The 26,821-nt window shown below is 37.8% G+C and overlaps 1 protein-coding gene across 2 annotated transcripts in view; it reads left to right on the plus strand.

The window, feature by feature from the left end:
- RSF1 (remodeling and spacing factor 1) overlaps positions 1–26,821 on the plus strand; it is a 65,436-nt gene that overhangs the window by 21,410 nt on the left and 17,205 nt on the right. The window contains exons 3-12 of one of the 2 annotated variants that reach the window (XM_074918499.1): positions 1,368–1,459; positions 5,776–5,868; positions 6,551–6,756; positions 8,744–8,901; positions 12,181–13,921; positions 16,320–16,515; positions 17,714–17,818; positions 19,458–19,537; positions 24,251–24,305; positions 25,591–25,700. In XM_074918499.1, the coding sequence (XP_074774600.1) occupies positions 1,368–1,459; positions 5,776–5,868; positions 6,551–6,756; positions 8,744–8,901; positions 12,181–13,921; positions 16,320–16,515; positions 17,714–17,818; positions 19,458–19,537; positions 24,251–24,305; positions 25,591–25,700 (2,836 nt within the window). Of the gene's footprint in view, positions 1–1,367; positions 1,460–5,775; positions 5,869–6,550; positions 6,757–8,743; positions 8,902–12,180; positions 13,922–16,317; positions 16,516–17,713; positions 17,819–19,457; positions 19,538–24,250; positions 24,306–25,590; positions 25,701–26,821 lie in introns of both variants that reach the window. The other variant, XM_074918489.1, reaches the window with a different exon arrangement.

The raw sequence follows: 26,821 nt of genomic DNA on the forward strand, positions 1-26,821 counted from the left end.
CTACATTGAGAGGGAGATCTCTTTTTTTGGGTACCAGGCTGTACTTTGTGTATTTATTGATGGAGTTAGTGTATGAAATTTCTGGCTGCAAATGAGCAGTGATGATTTACTTCTGAAATGACACAAACACTTTCATCAAACTGATATTTTACCAACTCATAAGTTCTTATAGAGGCATTTGATTGAAAGACAAATACCAGTTAGGTGAATTCAAGTTAAATATTGAAAAGATTCACACAGATAACTCAAATGTTGTATTTATCACTAAAAGAAATAGCTTCTCAGTAGTGTCCAGTTTAGAACAAGCTCATTTTGTGTTTATACTGTGTCAAGTAATGCTACTGGATCAGCAGATAAACTGTAGTTATAAATTATGATCATAGAAGTTCTTGGGTTTTAAACTTGTTTACAGTGTGTGTGCATCGAGTGATGAAAATGCCTTCAGAAGATAAAATTGTATGCAAAGAGAAGTAAAAATGCTTGAAAAGTTCCTTTCTTGAAGTTTTTATCAATAAATTACAAATGAAAAAGTTCACATCATCGGGCATGCAGAGTTGCATTAAAAATTAATAATTACATATTTTTAAAAAGTTATACTGCTCACTGGCTTATAAAATTGATGTTCTGCAAATTTGCCACTTGGTGGTGCCAGATTGATTTATAAATCACAGATGTGAGCTAAGACAATGTTGAAGTAGCTGAGGAGTGTACACTAAGAGATAAGTAAAATTTAGTTGGAAAACTCTGATGCTACGGTGGCACTGGTGCAGCTGTACTCAGCAGCAGTTCTGACCTCCATCCCTCAAGCCCCAGATCTCGAGTCCCTCTCTGTCCCTTCAGCACAAAAGAGAGTAAGTACATAGCAAAGCTACATCTGTGAGGACAAAGTTTCTGGAACATTTCTCCCATACCACATGCCCAGCCAAAAATAGTTTGGATTCAGCAACATTCCAGGCACGGTGCAGAAGATGGCTTTGGGGTTTGTGGAGCCAGCTGCAGGTGTGCTGCTCACAGCAGTGTTTTTGTAGGTGTCTGACTGGTGTAGTTCCTGTCCAGTTGTTTTAATGCTGCCAAAATTATTACATCTTCATCACTGAGTTTCCTTGAGTTTAAGGAAGGGCACAGGAAGGGCACTGACCATCATAAACAAAAATGCAAACAAAAAGACCCATGCGATTAAATTAACCTTCCTCCATCTCTCAGTTGCAGGGCTGCTCTTCAGTAGACTTATAAGTTACTGTGTTTTATTCAATTTTTTTAATTTGTCACCGTGTTTCAGTGTTATCAGTGTTTAAAATTGAAGTATATTTGCACCAGTCATCATAACTTCTTTTTTTTTTTTTCTCCTCTCTCTCTCAATACTGCAGTTCCAAAAGAATTGGTGGAGCTTCACTTGAAACTGATGAGAAAGATTGGGAAGTCTGTCACAGCAGACAGATGGGAAAAATATTTGATCAAGGTACAATATGCGCGTTGTATTATTCTGCAATTCTGGAATATGGTTATGATGAGCTGTTGTGTCAGCAATCCCTGGTATGAGTTATAGTGAGCCTTGGGCTGTGTTGTGGCCAATGCCAATGTGCGTGCCCAGATTTTGGTTGCATAAGATCCTAGCTTAACTTTCAGTCTGCCTAGGCTTCTGTAAAGAAAACCTCTAAAAATAGACAACATCTTCTGCATGTAAGAGAGTATACACTTTCATACCTGGTAGTAAAATACTTTTTTGATCATTAAGACCCTAAATAAAGAATGAGATTTAGTTTATTTAGTAAATAAAGAATGAGATTTAGAACTGGGCAAATTGAGCAAATATATGCAGTAACAATTCATTTGTGTATCAGGTGTCTGCATATGGTATAATTATTATGAATTGGTTGGTAATCAGACAGGCACTAGCCATACTGAGTTCTTGTAGCATGTATTAATAATAAAGTATTGCAGTGATTTATAGCTGCATGCTCAAAATGGCATAGATAAGATGAAAATGTAGTTCTGAATCAGTAAAAATATAGCATCCTGTTGTTGTAACATAATTCTGTATTGGTATTTTAATTGTGGCTATGCCAGTGCTAGACTTACATGCAAATAGTTTTCAGTTTCAGAAATTTACACTGCTTCAGAAAATAAAAACATAGAGATATTCACAGTTAAGAGGTTACCATTTCACCTCTGTATATGTTCCATGTGTCTTTTAATCCACAAAAATGTCATCTTGGTATTTGTGTACAGCTGTGATCACATCTTACAAATACAGCATTATGGTAGTACCATCGATACGAGTAGTGGCACTTGGCAAAGCCAGTTGCAGTTTGCCCCTGTAAAGTGGTATCTGTAAACTTACCGAGACAAGGATTTGTCTTGAGGTTCGTGTAAGTTTTAAGAGGATGATGTTTTTAGGCCTGGGAATATGTCAGGAAATAACCTGCTGAAGGGCCTTCGGTTAAATCTAAGCTCTCAACCAGTTGTATTTATGATGATGTTTTAAAATAATAATGTAATAATTTATTTTAATTTGTGCATGTCATGTATTACCAAGTACTGTGGCTACTGAGTTGTGTTAAACTCCTTCATATACCAAAAAGCCATTACAACAAGCTGAGAACACCCAACTCTGACTTACGTGAACTTACGTACCGCACTGAAGCCACTTAACACTTGTGTGGTAAGCAGAAAGGAGAGGGAGAAAACAAGTTTATGAGGGAATAGCTTGGAAAATATTCCTTCAGCAGTCATTGAAAGGATGGGAAAATGGTAAGGAAACCCTCCCACACACCCCTGTTAAGATCAAGTAAGCAGTAATAAATTCTACTTCATTTAACAGTCTCCAGAGCTAACTTGAAGCTTATTCTAGGCAGTGGTTCAAAAGAACCTTCAAGAACAAAGGAATTTGAATATAACTAATTAGAGAGGTATGCTAATATTGTCCCCATTTCAGGGGGGTATAACTAATTTAGAAAAACAAGGAAGAATATTGGGAAATGCCACAAAAGCCAGCAGAAACTGAGAAGGTGTGGGACCATGGTAAGCATTCTTCCTAGATGCCCACAGTATTGTTTGACATATTACTGACACACTCTAAGAGGCAATGTTGACCTGTTTTTCCTTTGTTAGAAACTACTAATGTGTTGCTTTGTAAAGCAGGGTTTGAGACGCTCTAGATGTGACTGTTTCATTATTTAGGAGGAAACTCTTAAGTGGAAGACATTCAAACTTACATGCTCTTCATATTTATGCGTGTATATATTATTAATGTTCTGTTTATAAGATATGCTTTATTGGACTGCTGTGCTTATAAAGAGCATCATAAAAAATTGTCTCTAAGCTGAGGCTGGACAGATGAATATATTTTGGGCTTGGAAGTGAATGTGGCAGTTGAGTGTTCTTTCCCTTCCCTTTTCTGATGGTGAACCACCCAAGTTAGCTCACCAACATACACACTAGTCTTTTGGGGAAGAAAATGGCTGTAGGGCTCCAGGAATCTGACTTTCCTCCTCTGTGCAAGGAAGGTATGTGGTCATGTATGACTGAGGTAAAGGAATGGCTTGTCCTAAACGTTTCAGCAACTAAGGAACTGTCCAGCTTGGCTGATTTTTGAGAAACATGTAGCTGAGTTAATTCATGCTGCACTGTCTTCTGGCAAAATGCTTTGCTTGACTATTGTCAAACGTATTTTGTGTTTTTATACAGATAAGATTTCTTTGGACTGGTTCATCTGGAACCTTCAAGCCCGAAATTGGCACTTTCTGAACACACTCTCTTTTCTGATTGTTAGACTTGAGGTGTCTGTACTCCCACCCAAGCAGACTCCTCTGCTGTGTCTTTCCTGGTTTTGTTGTTTAAAATGAACATTTGGAGCATGGTAATAGAAGTGTCCGATGCTATCGTAGCTGCTTTGGAAATAATTGAGAGAGAAGATATTTCAGCCTCTCTTTTGCAGGGTGGGAAAGTGCTGACCACTCTTTAGCGTGCAGAAGCCAGCTGCCTCCCGCAGGCAGCAGGTTTTTGATCGGTGTGAAACGTCCCCACTGTGAAGGCAGAGACTTTCAGTGGAGCCTAAATCAATGAGATCTGTAGTTCAGGGTTGTGACAGTACTTGTCAGGATAAAGCACGATCATCTGGTTTTTAATTGTCAAAATGTAGTCATTTCAGTTTGAACAGATGCTTCATCAGCTCTGATGTCTCTGAGATTTTGCTTTGACAATCATACACTTCTGCAGCACATGAAACTTGCCATTATTGCTTTCATACTTACTCATTAAGTAATGAACAGCGACTGGCACATGCCCCTAGCAAGGGTTTTGATATAGTTTCCCAGTGTTCTTCATGTTACACGATTGAAAATGAGCGAGACAGCAGAGTAGCCTTGTTTTGTGAGCAAGCAGTGATTGTCTCTCGCTGTGAGCTTTGGCTTTGTGTCACAGAAGTACTCGTGTAACGTTCCGTAACCTCGGAGCAGGAAAAACTGCTCTCCAGTGGGATTCATTGTGACCAGAGAGCACTCTCTTCACTGTTCTCTGCAGGTCATCACTTAAAGTCAGAGTATGATTGATGGTGTGGCTGAGCTGATCTAATTGCAGGCTTACCCTTGGGTCACTTAAGAACCGGTGTCAGTACTAGGGGTAGCAGAGGGTAGGTAGCATGGCCATGGGGACAGAGGAGGGCTAGTAGCCCCTTTCTTGGTTGTAGCCCATGTGGAGTTTTACAACATGAATCAGCTGATCTGTACTTCTGGTGGGTGAAATTTAGGGTTATTTTTGCTGCTTTTTTTCAGAGAGTGCTGCTTTCAGATGCCATTTATAGGTTTCTTAGTGACTGTATCTCATGTTTAAAAGTAATCTGGTGATTGGGAAACTGCACTGTTTAGACTGAGTCCATTCAGCAGGGCTTTGCTTCCCTACGGATTGAAGGGCAGCAGTACCTCGTGTGCTAATTTGGTCAGTTGTGATTCTTAAAAATAATCCCGACTGGAGACGTTAACTGTAATTAGCTTTCCCCTCCTTCTAATGGGCATTTTCACTAGAATAGCCTCAGCAATTGGAGATCCCACCATGTGTCCTCAATTGATAAGCAGCTCTTCTCTGTTCATGAGCGTGTCTGAGTTGTTTAGGAGGAGAGGGAATTCCTTCTCCATCATTATTATGGGAGTTCCCGCTGATTCAATCTATTTATCCTCTCCTGCCACTTTTTTTGAGTGTTTATTGGGCTTTTTTTCCCCATGTTGATTATTTGCTTTAAGCAAATTGAAATTGGCTGTATTTACAATATTTTAAAATATTTACCAAGCATCTTGAAGCTCAAGATACTTTTCTAAAGAAGGATAATTCCTCAGCATTGACTGAAGTATCAGTTGCATTTGTAATCTGCAGTACAGTTGTAGGATTTAGGGGGCCCCAAGAGAGTTTGGCAGCTTACGGGTGAAGTGTTGTAAGGACGTGTAATAAGAAATCACATCTACTCGAGAGAATTTATATTCTAAATAGACAGATCAGAAATAGAAAAATAGCAAAGCCAAGAATACCTTCCCAGTTAAGAGTTGTGCTGCTTAAATTAAGAGATTTAGAGAAGCTGGTGGTGATCAGGGACTTGATGATCTACTCTTCCAGGGAGGTTTGCCAGCCTACCCATTTTTACTTTTTATTTTTGTGTGAGGCTTTCTGACCTGCAGTCCTGAAGAGATCCTGTATAATTGTTATTGCAGTAAGGTACTACTAATATAAAAGTTTGAAGTTGCTTTTATCCACTCACCCTAGCAATCATTATTTTATTTGTGACAGATATGCCAAGAATTCAACAGCACTTGGGCTTGGGAGATGGAAAAAAAAGGATACCTAGAAATGAGTGTTGAATGCAAACTGGGGATTCTGAAGGTACACATTCATCAACTATGTTTTTAAATTATGTTTTCCTCACTCACTTAAATATCTTGGAGATTTGGCCTTCTCGCTAATTTAAACATCTTACAAATTTAGCTGGAATGAACCATAAGTAGATACATTAAACGTAGAGCTCATTTTGTAACAGACGTGATACTCATTGTAGTGGGATGGGCCCAAACTGAACGTAACACTTTGCATATTTTTCACACTTTGTCTGAAACTTTGTACGAAAATTGGTTTGTACATACTGTTTGATCAGTAGCTATTTATTTGTGCAGTACACTTTTAAAAATGTTTATTAGCTTGCTGAATTCCAGAAGCGAAGATGGGACTTCATCTTTTCAACTCTTGAGAAAGCTGTCAGGGTTGGTTCCAAGCTGTGTCTGTGTTTTTTGTTGTAGAATGAGATCATTTGTAGTATGCAAAAATAAATAAATAAATTTAAAATGAACTTTATAAGCTGGCCAGGAAAAAGAAACAACTAATAAAACTTGTCTGTCATTTAAAAACAACATGTTCTGGGGGAAAAAAATTGGTAGTTATAGTGAAATCACAGATCCAATAGAGAGAGGCCTAAAAAGTTCCAAATTACACTGAAAGGAAATGAGCTGATTTTCTTATTTCTGTTTATTTTTGATCTTTTAACGGTCTTTCTACTTTGTCACTTTTTCAGTATCTCTGTGAATGTCAGTTTGATGACAATCTAAAGTTTAAGAATATAATTAACGAGGAGGATGCCGACACCATGCGTCTTCAGCCCATTGGTCGAGACAAGGATGGCCTGATGTATTGGTACCAGCTGGATCAAGAGCATAATGTCAGGATGTACATAGAAGAGCAGGATGACCAGGATGGATCCACGTGGAAGTGCATTGTTAGGTATTCCTTTTTTTTTTTTTTTTTTTTTTAAATTTCATAGGGTTTTTTAGCTATTTGTGACTGGGGCTCAGAAATGTGTTTCAATAAATTTCCATTCCTCACAGAGTAGGATTCATGACAGTGCGATTTTCTGCCTTCGCATGCATGTTTTAATGAAAAACCATGTACAGAAACAATTTGCTGATTTGTTGGTAATAGCCAACCTGTAATTTATTTTCTGCTTAATCAAGCTCCAGTGGATATATGGAAAGGGTATCGAGAGAAGCCCCTCTTGAGGACGATGGTTCCATATTGCTCACTGGCCAGCTAAATGCCTTAGGAACTTGGAGGAGGTCTCTTCCTTCTTTAACTTCTGCTCTATTAAGAAAATTACAAGCGGACAGTTTTATTCTTGGGGGAATTACATGGCAGTTTTAACTTCATGGAATACAAAACTGTTGACAATACAAATAGGCACAAAAAAATCCTCTGGAGTAGAATTCAGCTGATAATCGTTAAAGATGAGGTGTGTGATGTTGATGCAGACTGACGTGTACATGACTGTCTCTGGGTCTCAGTTGCTACAGATTGGTCTGTTTATATTTTAATGATATTTTTAGCTTCAGATTTATGGGGGTTTTGTGATTCTTGTTACATATTTTGTTTTTCACAAGTAAGTTATATGGGATCTTTCTTACTGGAAAGAGAATTATCTTGAAATTTGTTTCATACCTATCAGTCACCCATTTTTAGTTTATCTCCATGTAAAATTTTTGGTTTTTAATGTGGTTACTGCCAAGTGGATTTTTAAACTGGACTCATCAGAACCAACTCTGACTTAAAAAATACACAGAGATTTTAAAGTGAGATCTAGAAAAAGTCAAATAATGGTGGTTTTTCTGTTTGTAAATTTTAATTTTTATATCTGCAACTTATTTACATATCCATAACTTTAGTAACCAAGGGAGTCATGGAAAACTGTTTAAACCACTGTCAACGGACCATAAAATGATAAACCTCACTACCAGTGAAATTTAGACAGCTGTTGTGGGGGAATAAAGTAAATGTATCTGAACAAACCCATCAAGAGCAGAGCAGTGTTTATCTCTCTTCATGCTTTATAGACTACAGAGATCAATGTCAAAAATGGAAGAAGTCAGGGTTCTGTTGGGAAAGTTCTGACACTCCACGGCAGAAAAAAACCCAGTAATGCATCTAAAACCTGAAACGGTTTTAATCCTGTGAGATTCCACATCTCAGGGTTGTTGCACTTCCAGGCTTCCTTTTTTTTCTGTCAACCTGAGCACAAAAAATTGCTGAATGTTGACTTTGAAAAAAGAATTGAGAGCCTTGTCATCCTAGCCTATTAGGAAAACAATGACTCAGTTTAATTGTTGCTCAAATTCATTACAGATCAAGGTATTTTTTGTAGTTAGATGTCCAGTTTAAATAAGGAGTTAAAGCACACAGAGATTCACATGCAGAGCGATGCACAAATGTTTTCTCGCTGTCATAACTCGAGTAGCTGGAATTTTCTAGACAACTTTGTATAGTTTGCTACATGTGCTTAGGATGGGTACTTGCAAAAAAGTATCAGAATGACTTAATTTTTTTTGAACGTTTCACTTGAATGCTGTGGTTGATCCTTTGGTACATGAGCAGAGAACTACAGCTTCCTCTCTGCTGAGAGAGAAAAAAGAAATTGCGGAGAAAAATCAGGATAATAAATAAAAGAATAATAGTAACAGCTTGGATCCAGACCCAACAGGACTTGAGTTGGGATAGATAAGGTCCTTCCAGAAAAATTTTATTTTAGTATGGATAACGTGGAAGGTTTCTGACTGCAAAGTCGCAGCCGCTCTGGTGGGACAGGCATTCCACTATGCTTGGATGTAAGGTTTTCAGGGCAGCCTTCGTTTAAGCAGATGGTGTTTGTTTATTTTTTATTAATCCCTCTAGGGTGAGTAAGTGGCTTATCAGACACTATGTTATTTCTTCTGCCATCTAGAAACCGCAATGAGCTTGCCGAGACCCTTGAGCTCTTGAAAGCACAAATTGATCCTGCCCTGTTGAAAAACAACAATTCTCAGCAGGAGAATTCATCACGTGAAAGCCCAAGCATAGAAGATGAAGACACCAAAAAGGGTGAAGAAGCATCCACACAAGGTTTTCTGCCTTTTCTCAAATTTTAAATGTTGTGCTGTGGCAACGTTAGAATTTTGAACTTAATGAAAAATTACTGTGTTAGATTAGGACTTTTTAAAAAAACAAAACAAAAAAACACAAAAGATGTTTATGGTCAAAGTAAAAGCAAGTAAATATTGAATACTTTGAAATTATAAATATTATTGGAGGTTTTTTAGTGCATATTTCAGCTCAAGAGCTTATTTATGAGATGTGTATAAATTGTTTTCTAAGTAATTTTATTTTTGCTGTACATCTTGTATAATTTTGTAAATACTCATCATTGTATGTTTTTGTGGAGCATTGAACTGTTGCCAAACTTTTCCTGTTCTAGCAACATTAAAATTTTAAAACGAAAAAAAATCTGTTTGTGCAATGCCATGACTGAAATCAATACAGTATGGGGTGTGTTCAGTTCTGCTTTTGAGATTGAATAAAAAAAATATAGGTTGCTTCCTCAAATATTTCCCAATTATGTGATTTTTCAAGAAGTCATGAGCTGAAGTTAAAACAATTTAAAATACTAAAATATTTTAGAAATGAAGTGGTCCTTAGGTGCCTCTGCTGTTCTTAAGAACCTTTTTTCCTTCCTTATCCTGTCATTGCACATATTTAACAACTTACCTGACTTGTTGGTTTACGCATGGGTTTTACTACGTGTCAGGATCAGCCTGAAGTATTTTGTGTTTTAAGAATCTGATCTTTTTTAGGTTATGAAAAAATAGAAGCTTGTTATTCCAAGTAATTTTACCCCAGTTACTACCTGGTATTACGATTTTGTTATAATACAAGGAAATATTTTCACAAGCAGAACCAAGATTTAAGGATTCGACTGTGTTAGTTGTGTGTTCCTTCAAATCTGTGTAAGTTAAGTTGATATATGGAATTAGCCAAGGCCTGTCTTGGTTCCGAGTACAGAGAGAAAGACTTGCCATTTTATTCTCATTCTTTGAAGCAAAAAGTGTAGAACAGAATAAATAAATAAAACATTTAGATCAAATTTGAGTTCTTGTGGAAACATTAAAAAACTATTTATGATGAACATCAGCAGAACTTTCAGTCTAAGGCATTCCCAATATCTAACTGTGTGTATAAGTGACAGCACAACCTGCATGGTTACTGACGCTGCAGAATTAATTCCAAGTACTGATCTTGCCTTTGTCTCACTAAAAATTCATCAGGCCAGCTGAAATCATCTAATTGAGATCTCTGCTTCAGATGCAATTTTACTTTATGTTGAATTCAGAAGGAGCCATTTGAAAAAATTTTAACGGATGTGCGCACTGTAGGTAATTCGCCAGATCCGATGGCACACTCACCTGGGTCAGTACTTGCATTATTGATGCTGTGTATGGATGCAGAATCACTCCTAGGCACTAGTCCCATGTATGTGAAGAATAATGAAATTATTTACAGTGATTTAAGTGCGGTCGGTGTATTCACAGAGCACTACTTTAGAGCCTCTCAGTTGAGAAGCTTTAGTATTTCTTCCTATTAGTCCCAGGACTGCACTCACAGCCCTTCTAAGGTACAGTGAAAACACCTTGGAAGACCTGATGCCTGTATGGTTTGGCCATTTCCCAAATACCATTAAATTAGTTCATACAAAAATAAACCGAACCAATGCTTATATGTTTTTTACTAGCCTGATTGATTGACTCGAATAGCGTTAAGACAACTTGTGCATTGACTGAGTCATTCTGTATATATGAGATGCTTTACGAGCAGTTCAGAGAGTTAAACTATAGAATAACTTTATTTTCAGTATAGAGAAGTTTTGGGACGCTGGTGATCCTTGATGAAGTCTGGGATAAAGCAGTAGGTGAAAGGAAGAAATGGCTGAACAAAGTTGAGACAGAAAGAGGTGAAGAGAGGGTGGTGGAAGTATTCAGACACGGGGAAAAAATCTCTCGTTCCCAGTGTTACAGGCAAATGTCTTTAAAGAGGTGGCTTTTATGTTGCAAGGGCTCAAAGTGGGGTCCACTTCTATGAAAGGGGGAAAAAACCAGCCTTGAGCCTTGAAGATGTTATCGCTTCCAGTGCCTTAGATACATCTCACCGCTGTACTAATTGCGGATGCTTACTTGGATACATGCTTTGTATTTCAAATATAAAATCTATTAATTCTTCCTCATCACTCTTTTCTAAAATGCTTATTTTCTTTAATGTAGCAAAGTTAGCTGTCATGTACTTTCCTCTGTATATTTTGAAATGCTTTGGGAAGCTCTCATCTTGGAAAAAAATTACAGTAGTGTGGAGGGAGAGGGGTGTTAGGTAGAAGGAAAAAAAAAAACACTTTTTGGTTGGAGTTATGGCACGTTTGCAGTAACATTTTCCAGATGGTGGAGGATGCTGTTATGGTATACGTAGTGGTATTATATTTGCTTTTTTTAATTAGTTCTATCCCTAGCTGACTTGGAAAGTGTGGTTAAAAAAAAAAAAAAAAAACAACCAAGACATTAAGAAGCTGTAGTATGATAAATAATAGGCTTAAGTACATGCTAACAATATAAATGTATGGTTCCCTCTGAATGCTGGAACTGTACTTAAAGCTCTGCAGGTTTTTCTGAGATATGCTACTACTCATTGTTCTTGTTTTAGAAATGGCAGATGAAGTAAATGTAGAATATTGTCTGTTGTTTGTGTTTTGATAGTATGTAGGAGTTGTAGCCATTGCCCAGAGAATCTAGATGAATTTTGCCATAAGCTATAATGTTGAATGTCTTCTCTTTTCTCTGAACTGTTGAAATACAATAGTGAAGTATTTATTGAAATAAAAACATGTACAAACAGGGGACTGATTTCTATGTGGAATTTCACTTGAAGACCGTAGAATCATATTCCATGTTCTAGTTTGTAAAATAATTCAGAAACAGAAGCGAGACTTCAAGTTGATGCTTTGTGCACTCTCTGCTTAGGTTTTATGTATCTTCTGAAAGTATTGTGGTACTACTCAAGAAGGGGGCTGAGCTGTCTGTATAAAGAAGGATAAATCTAGAATTCTGCTGCTAGCTTCTGAAATGTAGGCTTATCTTGGTATATAATTAAACTGAATGGTGATTCTTTAGCTAAAAGTTGGAAATCCACTCATTTAATGACAGTATTAAATAAGCCAGACTCCTGACAGTTCCATGGGAAAAGATTAATTTGCAGGGGACTTTGGGTTGTTGGGTTTTTTAGGTATGCCTTTGTTTTGATGGATGCTCTTTGTAATCCTGTAGGTCCCCTGGTTGTTTCATAGTTGTTTTTCTCTGTCAACAGAAAATCAATTAAAAATCAAAGAAGAAAAAGAGGAGGTGGAGGAACAATCAGTGGAATTGGAAAGCCTTCCTCTTCCTGTGGTCAAAGAAGATGAAAATACACTGAAAATTGAGAAAGTGGAAGAGAAAGAAATTATAAAATTGCCAGTAATAGTAAAATTAGAGAAGCCCTCAGAATACAGTGAAGAAAAGCAAACTGTCAAAGAAGAAAGTGACTCCTTTAAAGAAAATGTCAAGCCTGTTAAAGTAGAGTTGAAGGAAAACAAAACAGAACCAAAAGACTTAAAAGAAGTTAAAAGTTCTTCAGACAAAATAGCAGTTCATGAGCCAGAGAGGTTAGAATTTTGTGTTAATGTCAAAACTCCCCAAGAAATTGTAGAAAAATCTGTGGAAGAAAGTGAGAAACTTAAAAATGACCAGCAGGCAAAAATACCACTTAAAAAGCGAGAGATCAAGCTGACAGATGACTACGACAGTCCGATAAAGGGGCCCCTATGTAAATGTGTTACTCCCACAAAGGATGTCTTGAAAGAAGAAGGGAAACCAGAAGAAGAAGCTTTTAAGAGAGTCCCTACAATTACTGCTTTATGTCCTGATGGGAAAGTGCTAGTAAATGGAGAGGTTAGCTGTGAAAAAACAACCCCAAGTGTCATACAAAATAATAAGTCAGAACACTCTGCTAGTGCAAAGGAAGACAGCAGCTCATTAAAAGAGAGAAATGGGAAAAGTGGGGAAAAGGTATCAGACTCCCTAAAGGTATCAGACTCTGTTAGTAAAATTATAAAAGCATGCGAGGTTGAGAAAAATGCAGTAACTGTGGTAAAAGAAATAGGGACTGTGGTCTCTGAGGTTTCTAATCAGAAAGTGCCTTTAAAGGAGGAATCTAGTCCTGTGGAAAAAGAGTCCCTTGACAGCACAACTACTGAAATGGTAGTGGAAGAGTCTTCAAACTCTGAAGACTGTGCCAAAACAACCGAAGAGAATCTAGCCACGCAAATCAAAAAGGACAGACTGCCGCCATCCAAAGAGTGTTCAGAGAAGCTAGAGAAGTCCACAAATGTATCTGCTCCTGCAGAACTGCCCAAGCTTGCACTGTATGATGAAGAGACTTTGAAAAATAAAGGTGAGTCTGAGGAGAAACCCAATTCTCCAAAAGCTGCTGAGGTGCCCCCTGCATCTACTTCCCCTGTTACTTTAGAGAAACCTGTTTTGGAAAAGGAGGGCTCTGATAGTAAAACATCTCTACCTGAGGAGAGCAAAGCAGAAGAAAAATCTGAAAAACAAGAGGAAGAGCCCGAAGCTGCCAAGACAGAGCCAGATAGATTAGATGATGCCCATGCTTCTAATCTAGAGGACAACTCGGAGAGTAAAAAGGAATCTCCAGTACCTAAAAGCAAATTTAAATATAAGCTAGTTTCTGAAGAAGAAAGTGGTGGAACAGATAATAAAGAAATAACTTCTGAAAGACAGAAAGAAGGAATTAAATTAACAATCAGGATCTCTAGTCGGAAGAGAAAGACAGAAACACCACCAGAAGAGGTCAGCATTGGCCGCACGTTAAGGCGGTCTCCAAGAATATCCAAACCTACTCCAAAAGTTGTGGAGACTCGGGATCAAAAACCTGACAAAAAACGACCTGAAGAGGAAGAGGAGAAACCTGCAGCAGCACAAAAAACAGAACGAAAAGAAGATGCAAAAAAACAAGAGAAGGAGTCAAATTCTAAGGTTAACAAGGTAATACAGTTTTATTACCTGGGAATAAAGAATACCCACAGTCTTATCTATAAGGAGAATACACACTTACGTAAGAATATTGAGGATTATGTTCCTTTGGTCAGTTTTTGCAAGAAACTAGCTTTACAATCCAGTTAGTGGACTACCCCCTAAGAGAGTGCTAATATCTGTTGACTTACCAGTTTATAAAATCTGTCACTTAACCTAAACTAAGTAGACCAAGTCAACCGGAGTGAATTCTTCCAAACTCTGAAATGATCAGACCTGAGTCAGTCTGGCAGAGTGGCTGAAGGGAGACTTCTAGCTCCTGTGGATTTACTAGATGGATACTTGTTGGTGTCTGCTTGGTCAGGATGGTCATAAGCCAAAAAGGAACCAACAAATGGTAAAAAATAAAAATACTATGACTTTTGTTTCTAGGTGTAGCTAAAGTTATTGTTGTGGTGAGTTCATAATGTAATTTAGCTTTTCTCATACGTGGGATATCCATTTTACTTTGGGTGGAGGTATCTTTTTTTTCATTATAAACTTTTGCTTATGCAGCATAGATCTTAAAAGTATGTCAGGTAGATATAACACAAAAAGTTACATATGTATAGTGTGCTTCTAAGTGTGTGTAATTATAAACACCTTTTATTAATTATTTACCTTCCATTTTTTTCTGCATGTGGAGTACAAAAGAGAAACAAGGAATGAAGGGTCTGTATTTTTAAGTGCACTCTTTTTATATCAACTTGAAATCCTATTAATTTTTCCACTGCTGTACATTTTCTTACTGATTTTGTAGTTTTACCAAGATGTTCACATATTTAGCAAGGTTTTTTCATACGTCATGTTGAATAACCTTCTGAAAATTAACAGCTAGTTGATTTTTTTCAGTGAATGATAATATCTATACTGAAAAATTCTGTCATCTACATAAGGAATGAAAAATAAATATTTCATTATAAATATTTAATTTTAAATTTTTATTTAAAGATTTTCATTAAAAAAATAAGTGAAAGTAATAGTGATTGTAGAGACCTACAAGTAGTTTTATTTTGAAGTACTGTTGCTATGGGCATTTTAACTTGATCTCTTTTTTGAAAGATAAGAGATCTAAAGATGCTTACTTTTCTAGAGAGATTTAAAAAAAAATATGGTAGAGGAAGGTGGTTGACACAAGTAAGCTCTGTCATTTCATCAAGATGAAATATACCGAAATCTTTAATAGATTATTTTGTATTTGTTTTCTTTTAAAGAAGAGTCTTTAAAAAATATGTTTGAAATCATGGTGATATATGATGAAGACTAAACTTAAACTAATGCTATCATGTATTTCAAATACATTTGCTGCTAAAGTTTAGTGAACAGTAAAATCTGTGAAGAGGTAGAAATTGATGTTAAAAACATGAAACAAAATTTTACCAATATGACAGATACTGCTGTGGTATGAGTCCATCCTGCAGGAGAAATAGAATATTTTGTACATTTTAGTTTATTCAGCTTGTTCAGGTTAATGACTAGTTATAGTCAAAATTGTTTTGAATTGAAAAAGCTAGAAAAGTTATTCTCCTTTTTTAATGTCTGGTGGGGGAGCAGAAAGAGCTGGGAGAGAATGGAGTCTATGCGAAACAAGTCAGTTAATGGGAATAAAAGTTTCTTCTGTTTGGTATGTTGCTTTAATATAAAATATCCTAGTTGCAGAAAGTAGTTTTAATTCATAATAATAAGCTGAATTTTAATCAAAACCTGGTTTTCATTCAAAATATGATAGTAAATATGATAAAAAGGGGTAGATGCCTTTTTGATTAGCAAAAAAGAAGCATCAACTGAATCAGTTTTCACTTAAAATAATGGAAATGTATACATGTGAAAGACAACCTAGATATAAGTTATGCACTTAAAAGGTGCAGTGATTTTGTTTCAGAAAAGGATGACCAACTTAAAGGAAAGCACCAGAAATACTTAAGCTGATATACTTGTTAGAGTGGAAGCATGTTTCCTAAAGTGAAATAAAAGACATAAACTGTGCAAGGGGAGGGGGGGGAGAAAAAAGTTTCTCTTTGGATTGAGAAAGCTATCGTCAAAAAGTTTAAATGTAGAATTTTCCGTGTTCACAAGCAAGTTTACCTTGCCAAATTAGAAGAAAGAGGCTGAGTGACAAATTTGTCTTCTTTTAAGTTTTATTTGAAAATTTCTTTCTGTAGGTAGATAGGATTTTTTTCTCCCTTTATTATTCTGTTGCATTTTAAATCTCATTGGAAGATGATCTGTTTGTTGAAGTGCTTTGTTGTACGTTTACTGCAGCTGTTCAGATTGAAACGAATCACTTCAGTGTAGAGGCAAGTATTTTTTTTAAGATCTGGGAAGAAACTCCATGAGCTTCCTTTGTGTTTTCTCTTTGAAATGGTATGTCTCATAGAGAAGCAAAGTTCGGTGGACGGGTACACGAACACGTGGCAGGTGGAAATACTCAAGTAATGAAGAAAGTGAGGACTCGGAGAGTGAAAAAAACTCTGATGAGGAGGAGGAAGAGGAAGAAGAGGAGGAAGAAGAAGCTGCACCTGCTGATGACGATGAGCCGTGCAAGAAGTGTGGCCTTCCAAATCACCCTGAGCTGGTAGGCTTTTGGGGAAGGCTCCTGTTGGCTGTTGTGTTGGATTTGGTGGATTGGCTTTGGTGGTATCTTGAAGGCACACTATCCTTTGGGGTGGCTCTACGCAGGAGAATACTTTCTAGGTTTTGGGTGGTAAATTCATGACAGTAGATGAGTTAACCTTTAATAAGGAGGGAAGGAAGTTAGTTCTTCTGTTTACCACCTCTGAAATGTTGTCTTTTATGAGGTATAGCACAACTTAGCCCATTGAGAATTAATCTGGGTGAGGCTTTGAGGTTGTGCCTGCAATCTCAGTGAACAGAGAAGATAACATTTAAAAAAAAAAAAAAAAAGGCAGCGTAATGTATGCTTTCCAGTATCTTGTGACATGGTCACAGCTACATAGTCATCCTCATTGGATACAGCTGCACAGCACCCCGGGGAGTGGGTACAGCAGAATCCTAAAAGAACGCTGAGCTTTCACTATTTCTGACGTTTATGATTCTCGTTCATCGGTGGTAGATATCATCATGGATTCCTCCGTTTATTTGGGAAATCATGATGTGCAGTCCTGCTGTGAATCCACAAGATGAATGTACTCTCGGGTGTGTGACAGATATCCTAGCACAGCTGAGACAAAGTTTGACCTTTACGATGTTAGAGATAAATACTCCAGTAGATACTCACACGATTTTGTTCCTCAGCTGTAACGAAAAGGGATATTTCAGTCTTTACCCAGGGTGATTGGCTAGTTCTGTATAGTCCTGAGAGTCTGCAGGGCTTTGTTGCTACTCTCTGGGACATAAAAACATCCTGATTGAGGGAATGGCCAGGTTTCCTTCACGTGGTCGTAAATGTTCAGGCAAAACATCTCACACCACATCTTGTCCAGATGGAGTTTCCCCTCTTTAGTCCAGGACCTGGAAAGCATTACAGATTCCACACTATGGGCACACAGTCTGTGTCCAGTAGTGCTAAGTTCCTGAGAACACATAAAAAGGGGAAATCTGGTGTTAAAATGGAAAACTGTGATACATAAACTTCCTCATACAAACCACCCCTGTCCTAGTAATAATAAGCGAGACAGGATTTTGGGGGGGTTTTGGCACAGTTTGAAGTATTTATAAAGCTCTTCTGTGTTGGCTGAGGAAATAGTTCTCGAGCTTATTACATGTTGTGAATGCCAGAAGATACTCCTGATTCCTGATTTTTGTTTCCACAGATTTTATTGTGCGACTCTTGTGACAGTGGGTACCATACCGCCTGCCTTCGCCCTCCTTTGATGATAATCCCTGATGGAGAGTGGTTCTGCCCGCCGTGCCAGCATGTATGGTTCCTCTTCAACTTCACTGTGCTCCTTTTCAGCTTTGCTTGCAGTTGTGGAGATTTGTTGGGAATTTAATGAGTTCTTTTATAATTTTTTTTTGTTACAAAATAGACTGGGTTGAATGGTAAGGATGCTGGTCATCCCTCCTGCCTGTTAGGAGAACTGAGTTTTGTGAGATTGAGGTTTTCCTTTCCCTTTCTTTTTTCTGCTAGTGATAAATGACTGTGTTGCTGACATGGGAATCTCCAACCACACTTGCCTTCTCCTATCTTTTGTTAAATTACCTCAAGACTAACACAGTATAAAAAATTTAATTTTTGAAAAAAGAAACATTATTGTATCATCCTGGAGGGGGAAAGAGTAGGCAGTGAGGGATGGATCAGTGACCAAAGAAAGCAGCTGTTTCTGAAGTGCTGTTCCTTCAGAGACATTTCCTTAGAAGCTGGTTAGAGAAAGCTTCTGCTGCTTCTCATGAGTCTCACAGTACAGTTTGCCTCTGCTGGGAAAGCCACAGTTGTCCTTGTCAAGTAATCAACAAGTATGAACACTTTTTTGAAGGTTAGAACGTGCTTCTGCCAAAAAACCCCCACTATATTAGTGCGTGAGTCCAGTTGCATTTAATGTACATCTAAAATAGCAAGATTTGCAGGGATGGTATTTGGGAGGATAAGACAGAGGGGGTGTGATGCTGTTCTTGTTAATGGGGAACCATTTATGCACATTTGCAGAATAATCTGCCTGATCCCAAACCCCTTCCTTGCTTTTAGAAAAAATTCCTTGCCAAAAGAGCTGTTGCCCTGTGAAAAGCTAGCCACGCTGGACATGACATGATAGGGCTGTATTGAGCATTGATTTTTAGTTGTCTTCTGAGGAGTATTTTTAAGTAGTGATCATCCTGAATATGGAAGAATGTTTTCCTTACACAATTTGGGATTGCAGCATGTAGTTAGAGCATCTCCTTGCTCTGTTGCTGCTTAGTAATTTTTAAGATGAAAAATGACAGATTTATAAAAGTGTGAAGATTATCCTTGGAAATAGTACGACGAGGGCATTAACATGGAATAAGGCATGATTTATCCATAAAAAGTCATTTTTACACGTGGCTCCTTGAGTATTAAGTGGTGTTCTAAGATGTGAAACATTTGGTAAGAAAATGATCCTGAAGTGTATCTTTGCTTTTTACTGTGGTGTCCACAGACTCATCTGTTCTCCAGAGATTAAGATAAGGGACAAACAAGTGTCACAGTGTGTGTACACACTCAGCTTTATGTATGTATATTATGTATGTCTGTGAAATCCTCAGGTTTCTCTGAGGCAAAGCGGTAAATACCAACAAGAATGTGGTACTAATTTAGAAGTATGTTTATTTTAATACTTGCTTTTGGCACGTTGCTTCCTACAGTAAATACCAGTTACTGAGAGGATGCATCTCTGTAGCAGTTCCTGGTGAAGCATGTGTGTTTTAGGAAGACAGTCTTTGTTGTAAAGCCTTGTTCATCCAAGAGGAGCCTCCAGTGCAGCACGGCACTCACCCTTCTTCCAGACAAATATAGAAACAGTGAATGAAGTGTCTGAACTTTAGTTCAACGTGAAAATAGTTGGTTGTGAAAGAAACTAATATTGTGTTTCATTCCCTTAGAAATTACTCTGTGAGAAATTAGAAGAACAATTACAAGATCTGGATGTTGTCTTAAAAAAGAAGGAGCGTGCAGAACGCAGGTACTGCTGTTTGGTTGCGTTCACAGCAAGCTGCTATGCAGAGGGGTAGCGATAACTGAACAAACATTAAAATAACTGGGGAGGAAAGTTGCAATGAGACTGGGAATTGGTAAGACCAGTTTTGACTTCCCACTGATTATTGGTGGCGCAGTGCTGGGAGATCTTGCAAGAAGGGAGAAAAAGTCTGATAATTGGAAAAAATAAGTAAAATACATATGGATTAAACTTTGGTTAAGGTGCCTGAACACAAATGTGGCTTTTCTATACCTGTAGTTTAATAGTTTTCAGCACTGGTACAGCTGCATGCGTTAGTAATGCTGTCAGCCATGTGTAGAGGTCCTGCTGTAAGCAAGGTTAAGTCCTGACTTTGTTACGAAGGTCATCCAGATTAATGTGGGGTTTGAGTCTTGTTGCTTTAGAATCTGTGAAACTTTGCTGAATTTACAAGATTTTGCAATTGCCAGAGTGCAGTGGGTCAGCTAAATTACAGCTTTGAATGAAATTTGGTGTTCACCCCTGCCATTACCGAAGGCTAAATGCAACCAGTTTACTGCATTTATGAACAACATCCTTAATATTTGGAACATTCTATCTGCAGTTTTCAGATCTGAAAATGAGGGACATGAAACACAGTCTGCATAATTTATACCTTTTAGGACATATATTGAGTAGTTTGCAAAATTTAATAACATCTGTATGCATTATTAAACAAAGCAGGCTTATATTTGTAGTAGGTACCGTAATATCACACGGGATGTACTGAATTGATGCTGGGAAGAGGGAGCACAATCCATGTCTGGTTTTCAGCTTCCTTCAAATCTCCCGTTTGTTAACTGCTGTTGCAGCAGCAACAATGACAGTGACAGCAGGTACCGACTGTTCCTAACATTGCTGCTACTTCTCAGAGTGGTCTAGATCACACTCTGGTAAAATTATCCACGATTCGCCAATTCTAGTGAATTTGTAGCTTTGGGGACCCAACTATTAGTTATTTTTACGAGCGAGCTCAGCTTACACAGAGCCTCCATCTGTGCAGGAATATGGGGACACAAAGGAACTGTCTGCTGCTCCGCTTCATAGCGGGACGAGTCAGTACTAGTGAGCAATATTTTTGGGTCTACTTTGGTAAATATTCTGCTGGCAAACATTACAGGGACAGGGAATGCGAGTTATTTCCAGTCTGTCTTGCTTTCTTGAAATCCCTAGTGTTGTGTAAAAATACGGTCTTTTAACAGTTACAGGAGAGCATGCCATTGGTATTATAGCACTTTTCAGTGTCTGAAACCGATGTTTAACAACCATTTTGCAATGTGATCCTCATGCCAAATGAATCTAATGTTTTGTATATCATAAGACTGTTAATATTTTTTTTTAAGTCTCTTAACGATAAATGAGCTTGGGTAATAAAAGATTTCAGGATACAATAGTTGAATATTGAAGTCTTTTAACTTAATGATATATTTTAGCAAATGGTAAGGTAAAAAGGGCAAAGAATTATAATACTAGAAGAAATTATAGTCCTTATTACAGTTAAAGCAGGTTTGTTGATTTGGGCACAGAAATTTTAATATAATGTTTCTGTAAAATCACAGATGTCTGTCTTTTTGGTAAAGAGATGAAAACCAACTGTCTCATCATGGGCCCACACACTTGATAGATTCTTCGAACCGATGTTATTATCGTGCTTTTTGAATCAGTGATACTGTTGTGCTCTTTCAATTATTTTCTAGCTTTCAGGAATCTGATGAAAATTGATCCAGCTGCCTAGCTATATTTGTACCCATCCCCAAAGCATTATGTGACAGATTTTTTTAATGAAAACTTGAGGTTTCAGGTTGACTTACAAATACTTAGATCAAAGTCATACCTTTTTTGTTTCGTTTTCTCTTCATGAATTCAAGGTGCCATATGGCTGATTTTCAGGTTTCCCATGCACAAGCTAACCTCTATAATCATGTCCTACCACCAGCTAGAGGGAGTGGACATCAAAGCTTTTATGGGTGTCCCTTTTAGTTCATGTTGGAGACTCTCAGACTTCTTGTGAGAAAATCCCTCTAGGGATTACGTGTCTACTTCTCCCAGGCCAAATCAGGTGGAGTACTTCCTTTCATGCACACTTTCATGACTTCACTGTAGCAGCTTTAGCAGCTGTTTACATAAAAGAAAATGTTTTCTGGATTCATCTAGGAGTTTATAACCAGTCAGTGCTTATCTGCACCTGCTGTTTGAGACCTGAAAGTGTTGAGCTTCTGTATGCTACACACTAAGGAATGCATTTGATACTTCATTTTGCATTTCGTTTTAAGGCCTTTACCTGAGCAGGATTGGCTTGTTTCATTTGCTTATTTCTTAAGCAGTGTATACTCAAGCCAGGGAGAAGAAAAGCAGATCTTGAAAGCCTCACTAGTCATGTTTAAAACCAGCTGAATTTTTCTCATCTCTCCAAGTCTCTTGATGTTTTGCATTGCAAGAAACGAGAGGTGGAAGAAGCTATCCAAGATACTTGCTGAATCCTAAAATGTTTACATTTCTAGTTCCTCTCTCATTTTAGCAGTTGTATTCCTTGCCTTAAGATGTTACTTAATTCATTTTCAAGAGCATATGATTTTGCATGGTGAATGACAAAGTTCTTCCACGTCCAACCAATCTCATGGTGCTCAGATGGATGAAGATTTCTTCTCATCTATCATTTTGGAGAACTGATATTAGGAGACGAAACCAATGACTTTCATACGCAGCCAGAATTTTCAATTTAGATATAATGTTACCGAATTGTCAAAGTTCATGGTCTTTTTGACTGCAAAACAACCTAAAATCCTTTTTTACACTTTTAGTAATACTTTACGAGCCGTGTTTGTTCATGTTATTTAAGAAAAGAACATTATGCTGGATTCTTTCAGTAAAGAGTTCTCCAGGAGGTTACTTGAATAGTGCAGAAGAGTAGTCAGACTTTTAAAATTTACTTAGCTTCTTTAGAAGTTAATGAAAGTTTTGGAAACAAATTTTTTACACCTAGATGCCTTTATTTGCAAAAAATAATGCACATACGATGCAAGTGTATCTAAAATTAATACGTATCTCAGACGTTTGTGCACAGGTCTAGATGACTTGTATATGTGATGCCTCCTGTTGTGACTGAAGTGTGATGTGATACGTGCACATACAACCACTCACTGTCACTTCGGAAGTCTGATTCTGGTTGATTGAGGCTCTTTAGCTCAGAAACCCGGAAGACGTTCTCATCGTTTCGTGTATGATTTCATTCCAACTCTAATGATGTTTCACTAGATCTTGAAAGTTGGAGATCTGCTGGCAAGGGTCTAATTCATACCTTGCCCCTTCTTAGGATTGTTCTTCAGAGCGTACGGTCTAAAATGCTGTTACTCAAAATAACTTTAAAATCTGTAGAGATGTGGCTTGGTTTTAGAGCCCTTGTGGAGCCCAATAAATGCCACTTTCTTTGATATCTTAATTTAATTTGTTAGTTTGTTATCCCTTGTTTTCTAGGAAAGGGCTAGTAAGGACCTGTGGTGGTGGTAGTTTGGTTACCCACCCCAGTCTAATACCTGGCTGTTCTTCCTGACAGACTGCTTTTTTGAAAGCTCAATTCAGTCCCCTGAAGATCAGCACCCAGTCCTGTTTGCGAGGGGCTGGGATATCCAGAATGTCTCTAGTTGGGACTGACAGATACGACAAGGTATATGGGAGCCGTGGGTCCTTCAGGAGCTGCAAGTAGAGGCCAGGAGCCAGAGTTGTGCCCAGGGTAATTCAGATGATATGGTTGAGATGATAGTGTTGAGGCAAGCTAAATCTAAACTGAATTTTACTTTAATTTAATCCTGTAACGTACTGTGGACAAGGAAGACTGCCTGCTTCTCCTTATAAGAGTCTTTCCTGTATCTGAGTAGTCTCTCTCCCACCTTCTGCCTAGTGTTCTCTAGACCAATTTATTGTATTTTTTCAGCCTTTCTCAACAGCACAGTAACTCTTACTCTAGCTCTGAACTCTACAGCTAGAATACCTTTTTCTTGAAGTATTTGTGGTGCCCAGATGGCACCAAGTACTCCATCTAGGTGTGAACAGGGCTGACCACCGTGGCAGCCTTCCTTCAGTTGTCCTGTAGGCTGTTCTGGTCACACATCCATCTTGACTGTGTTGATCTTTGTTCAGGCTCTTCTCCTCTGGCAAAAAATTGCTACGCAGGCAGTTGTTTGTTCCCTCGTGTTTCTGGAGTTGATTGTTCCTGCCCGGGTCTAAAATCTGGCACTTCTCCGTCTTGGGTTGCATCCCATCTTTATGTAATTTTTCTAGTTCAGTGTGATTTTTGAATTCCCATTTTATCTTTCAGTGTCTCCAAGGTTGGTGATAGTTACAGATCTGACAGCATAATCTTTATCACAACATTGTTGTTTTACAGTTGTTCTTCAATTGCTTTTTACACCCCAATACAATCACTTCTGTGGTGCCCGCAATCTTCAAGTACTGTTGTTTGTCAGAACTCTTTGGAAATCTCTTACATTATGCATGCAGGAAAATGTAATCATATGAGATGTAGCACGTAATTCCAACTAAAATAACTGTTTTCCATTGGAACATCCTCTTGGGATGCTTCTGCCTAGTGATAGTGAGAGCTTCAAGCGGTGCTAATTACAGAATTATTTTAGATATCTGCAGTCATTTTATAAGCTTATTTTCATTTTTTCTCTCCTAAAGAAAAGAGCGATTGGTGTATGTGGGTATCAGTATTGAGAACATCATTCCACCTCAGGTAAGTTACCGTTTCTATGTTGTATTATTGTTTTATTTTCCAAACTTCTCAGGGAAGAAGTTTCTCAGTGGTGTGTTAGATGTGCTAGTAGCATCTTGGAAGGAAAAATCAATCTATATACAGGTCAGAAATCATTCTAGACCCTTTGTTTTAGACTGAGATTGAATTTAGCAGAGAAACCAAGGGAATTTTATGTTTGTTAGAGCCAGCTGGTGCCACACAAGAGTCCTCTGTCAGTGAAGGATCGTGCGATCACCCCCTTACCCATTACAGCTGGGTTTTGAGTGCTCTACCATTCTGTAGTTTATAAAGGTGGGAGGTAGTTTATTTAACTCTGTTGTCGGCTGTGTAGTTATCTAGGTCTGAGCTAATTGTCATAGCTTGCCTTTGAAACTGATGGAAACATGTTTCTGCCTTATGATTCCGAGGGAATATGTACTTTCTGTTAGAAGCATAACATTTGCCTCCAGCAAATGTGTATTAAAGTCACATGTGGTTAAAACATACAAACATTTAGTGCTTTATTAATAGATGCTTTTATATGGTTTCCCTTTACAAAGGAGGAAGAATGTTTTTATTCATGTGGAGAACAGCCTCTTTTCACTTCTTAAATATGTTTTAAAGTGATTCTCTTGAAGTCAGCCAAATGCCTTCATCCAAAATTATATCATGTTCTTTGTAGGAGAGCTTAAAATGAAACTTTTGTTTGTTTTAAACATAGGCTTTCCACTCTGACTGACTGTAATAAAGCCAGCTTTCTCCCCCTCTCTCTGGATAACAGGAAAATGATCACATTTTACAAACTTGCAAAAGAGTCTATGGCTGGGAGCAAATATTTGAAAAATTCAGCCTGGGGGCAGATTTTTTTTGTTTGTTTAAATTAATAACTTGGAAACAATATCATAAAATTAAATTGTGTGGAACTTTACTGACACTGCACCATGTAGAAGTGTCCGTGTGCTCAGTATGTAGAGCTGCTAGCAACAATTTGTTCAGCTGCTGCATTTACTAGTCCTGAGAATATCACCTGAGGCACGATCTCAGTGTTGTAGTATAAACACAGTGATATGATAACCCAAGCCCTTGGACTTTGAAATCTCATGATATTCCGTAGCAGATACGTGCAAGTGTTCACATGAACTCTGCTATAACGAGTCATTATATTTGAAGCCAGCATGTGTTGTGTTGGGCATATGAGCTTTCTAGACCATGTGAGTTCAGTCATAGTGAGTGTGGAGGGAGGGGGGAGATGAAGCTTTTTGACACTTCTGTCTTACGTGAACAGGAGCCAGAAATACCTGAAGGTCAGGAAGAAAAGAAGAAAGATTCCAAAAAGCCAAAATCAAAGCTGCTTGAAAGGAGGTCTACCAGAACCCGAAAGTGCATAAGCTACAGGTCAGCAGCTTGTTTAAATAGATTGTAAAACAAAGAAAAGTCACGCTGTTGTTTTCTTTCTCAAGCAACCCACCACTTCTCATGCACATGTTTACATTTTAAAGAGAGGCCCAACTAAAGTGTCTTTGCTTTTTCCTATGAATACTGGCTAGACTTGGTGGTTGTAAAAGCATATGGGGTGGTACAGTGAAGGGCTAATGCATAAACCCATTAAAATGTATGTGGTACTTTGTTCAGGAATACTGGAGAAGGTTTTGGTGTCACTGCAGTTTCTGGAGTAAGTTAAAAGCAGGTGAATCATACCTCTCTGTTGAAAGGGTGACATGCTAGTATCTGAAGGCCTTAAATTCCTCTCTCTCTTTTTATCCACCCTTACAGCTTCTTTACATGAAAGAGGCGTGAAACTTAAAATGCAGTTAGAAGATAGTACGTCTAAAAATGGTCTGTAACTCTTTAGAGAAATTGTGATTAAAATGCCATCAGTGAATTAAAATTCCAAGATATTTAGACTCTCTGAGTTCTGAAAGTAGAACAGGTCACTAAAGTTTCCAAAATTCAGCATGATCTTAATATTACCTTTTGTCCTCAGTGTATTACCAAGGTGTTTTATAAACTATTTTCTAAGTGATACCTTGAGATGATCCACATCCTCTTCAGTCCACCAGGCAAGTAGGCAGCCTTTTGGGATTAGAGAAGAATGCAGTTGCCTGAGAGCTTTTTGTCTGAGCTACGTTAGGAATATTTTTAAAAAAAAAAAAAAAAAATCTTTCCTGTGCTTGCTCTATGTAGGCTTTTATAATCAAAAATTAGAACACTACAACTCTCAAAACCTTCCAACAATAACTGTGACTAAACCCACAGTCAGGCTGGGTTTGCTGTTGATGAGAGAGAGGCACAGTGTTTGCCTACATGATGTTTTCCAGCCTGCTCAGAAAACTCAGTCTGACCTTGCCTAGTTGTTGATTTTCAGTAACTTTTAAAATTAACAGCAGAAAGCAACAGTAATGAAAATACCATTGCTGCTTTGGGAAATTAAGTATTTCTGTGAGGAACATTACGCCACAGGCAAGATGATATAGATTTGCTGTTATGTTCATGACAGATCAGGCAGCATCTGAGCA

This window comes from Athene noctua, chromosome 1, assembly GCF_965140245.1.
Source record: "Athene noctua chromosome 1, bAthNoc1.hap1.1, whole genome shotgun sequence".
Classification (NCBI taxonomy): Eukaryota; Metazoa; Chordata; class Aves; order Strigiformes; family Strigidae; genus Athene; species Athene noctua.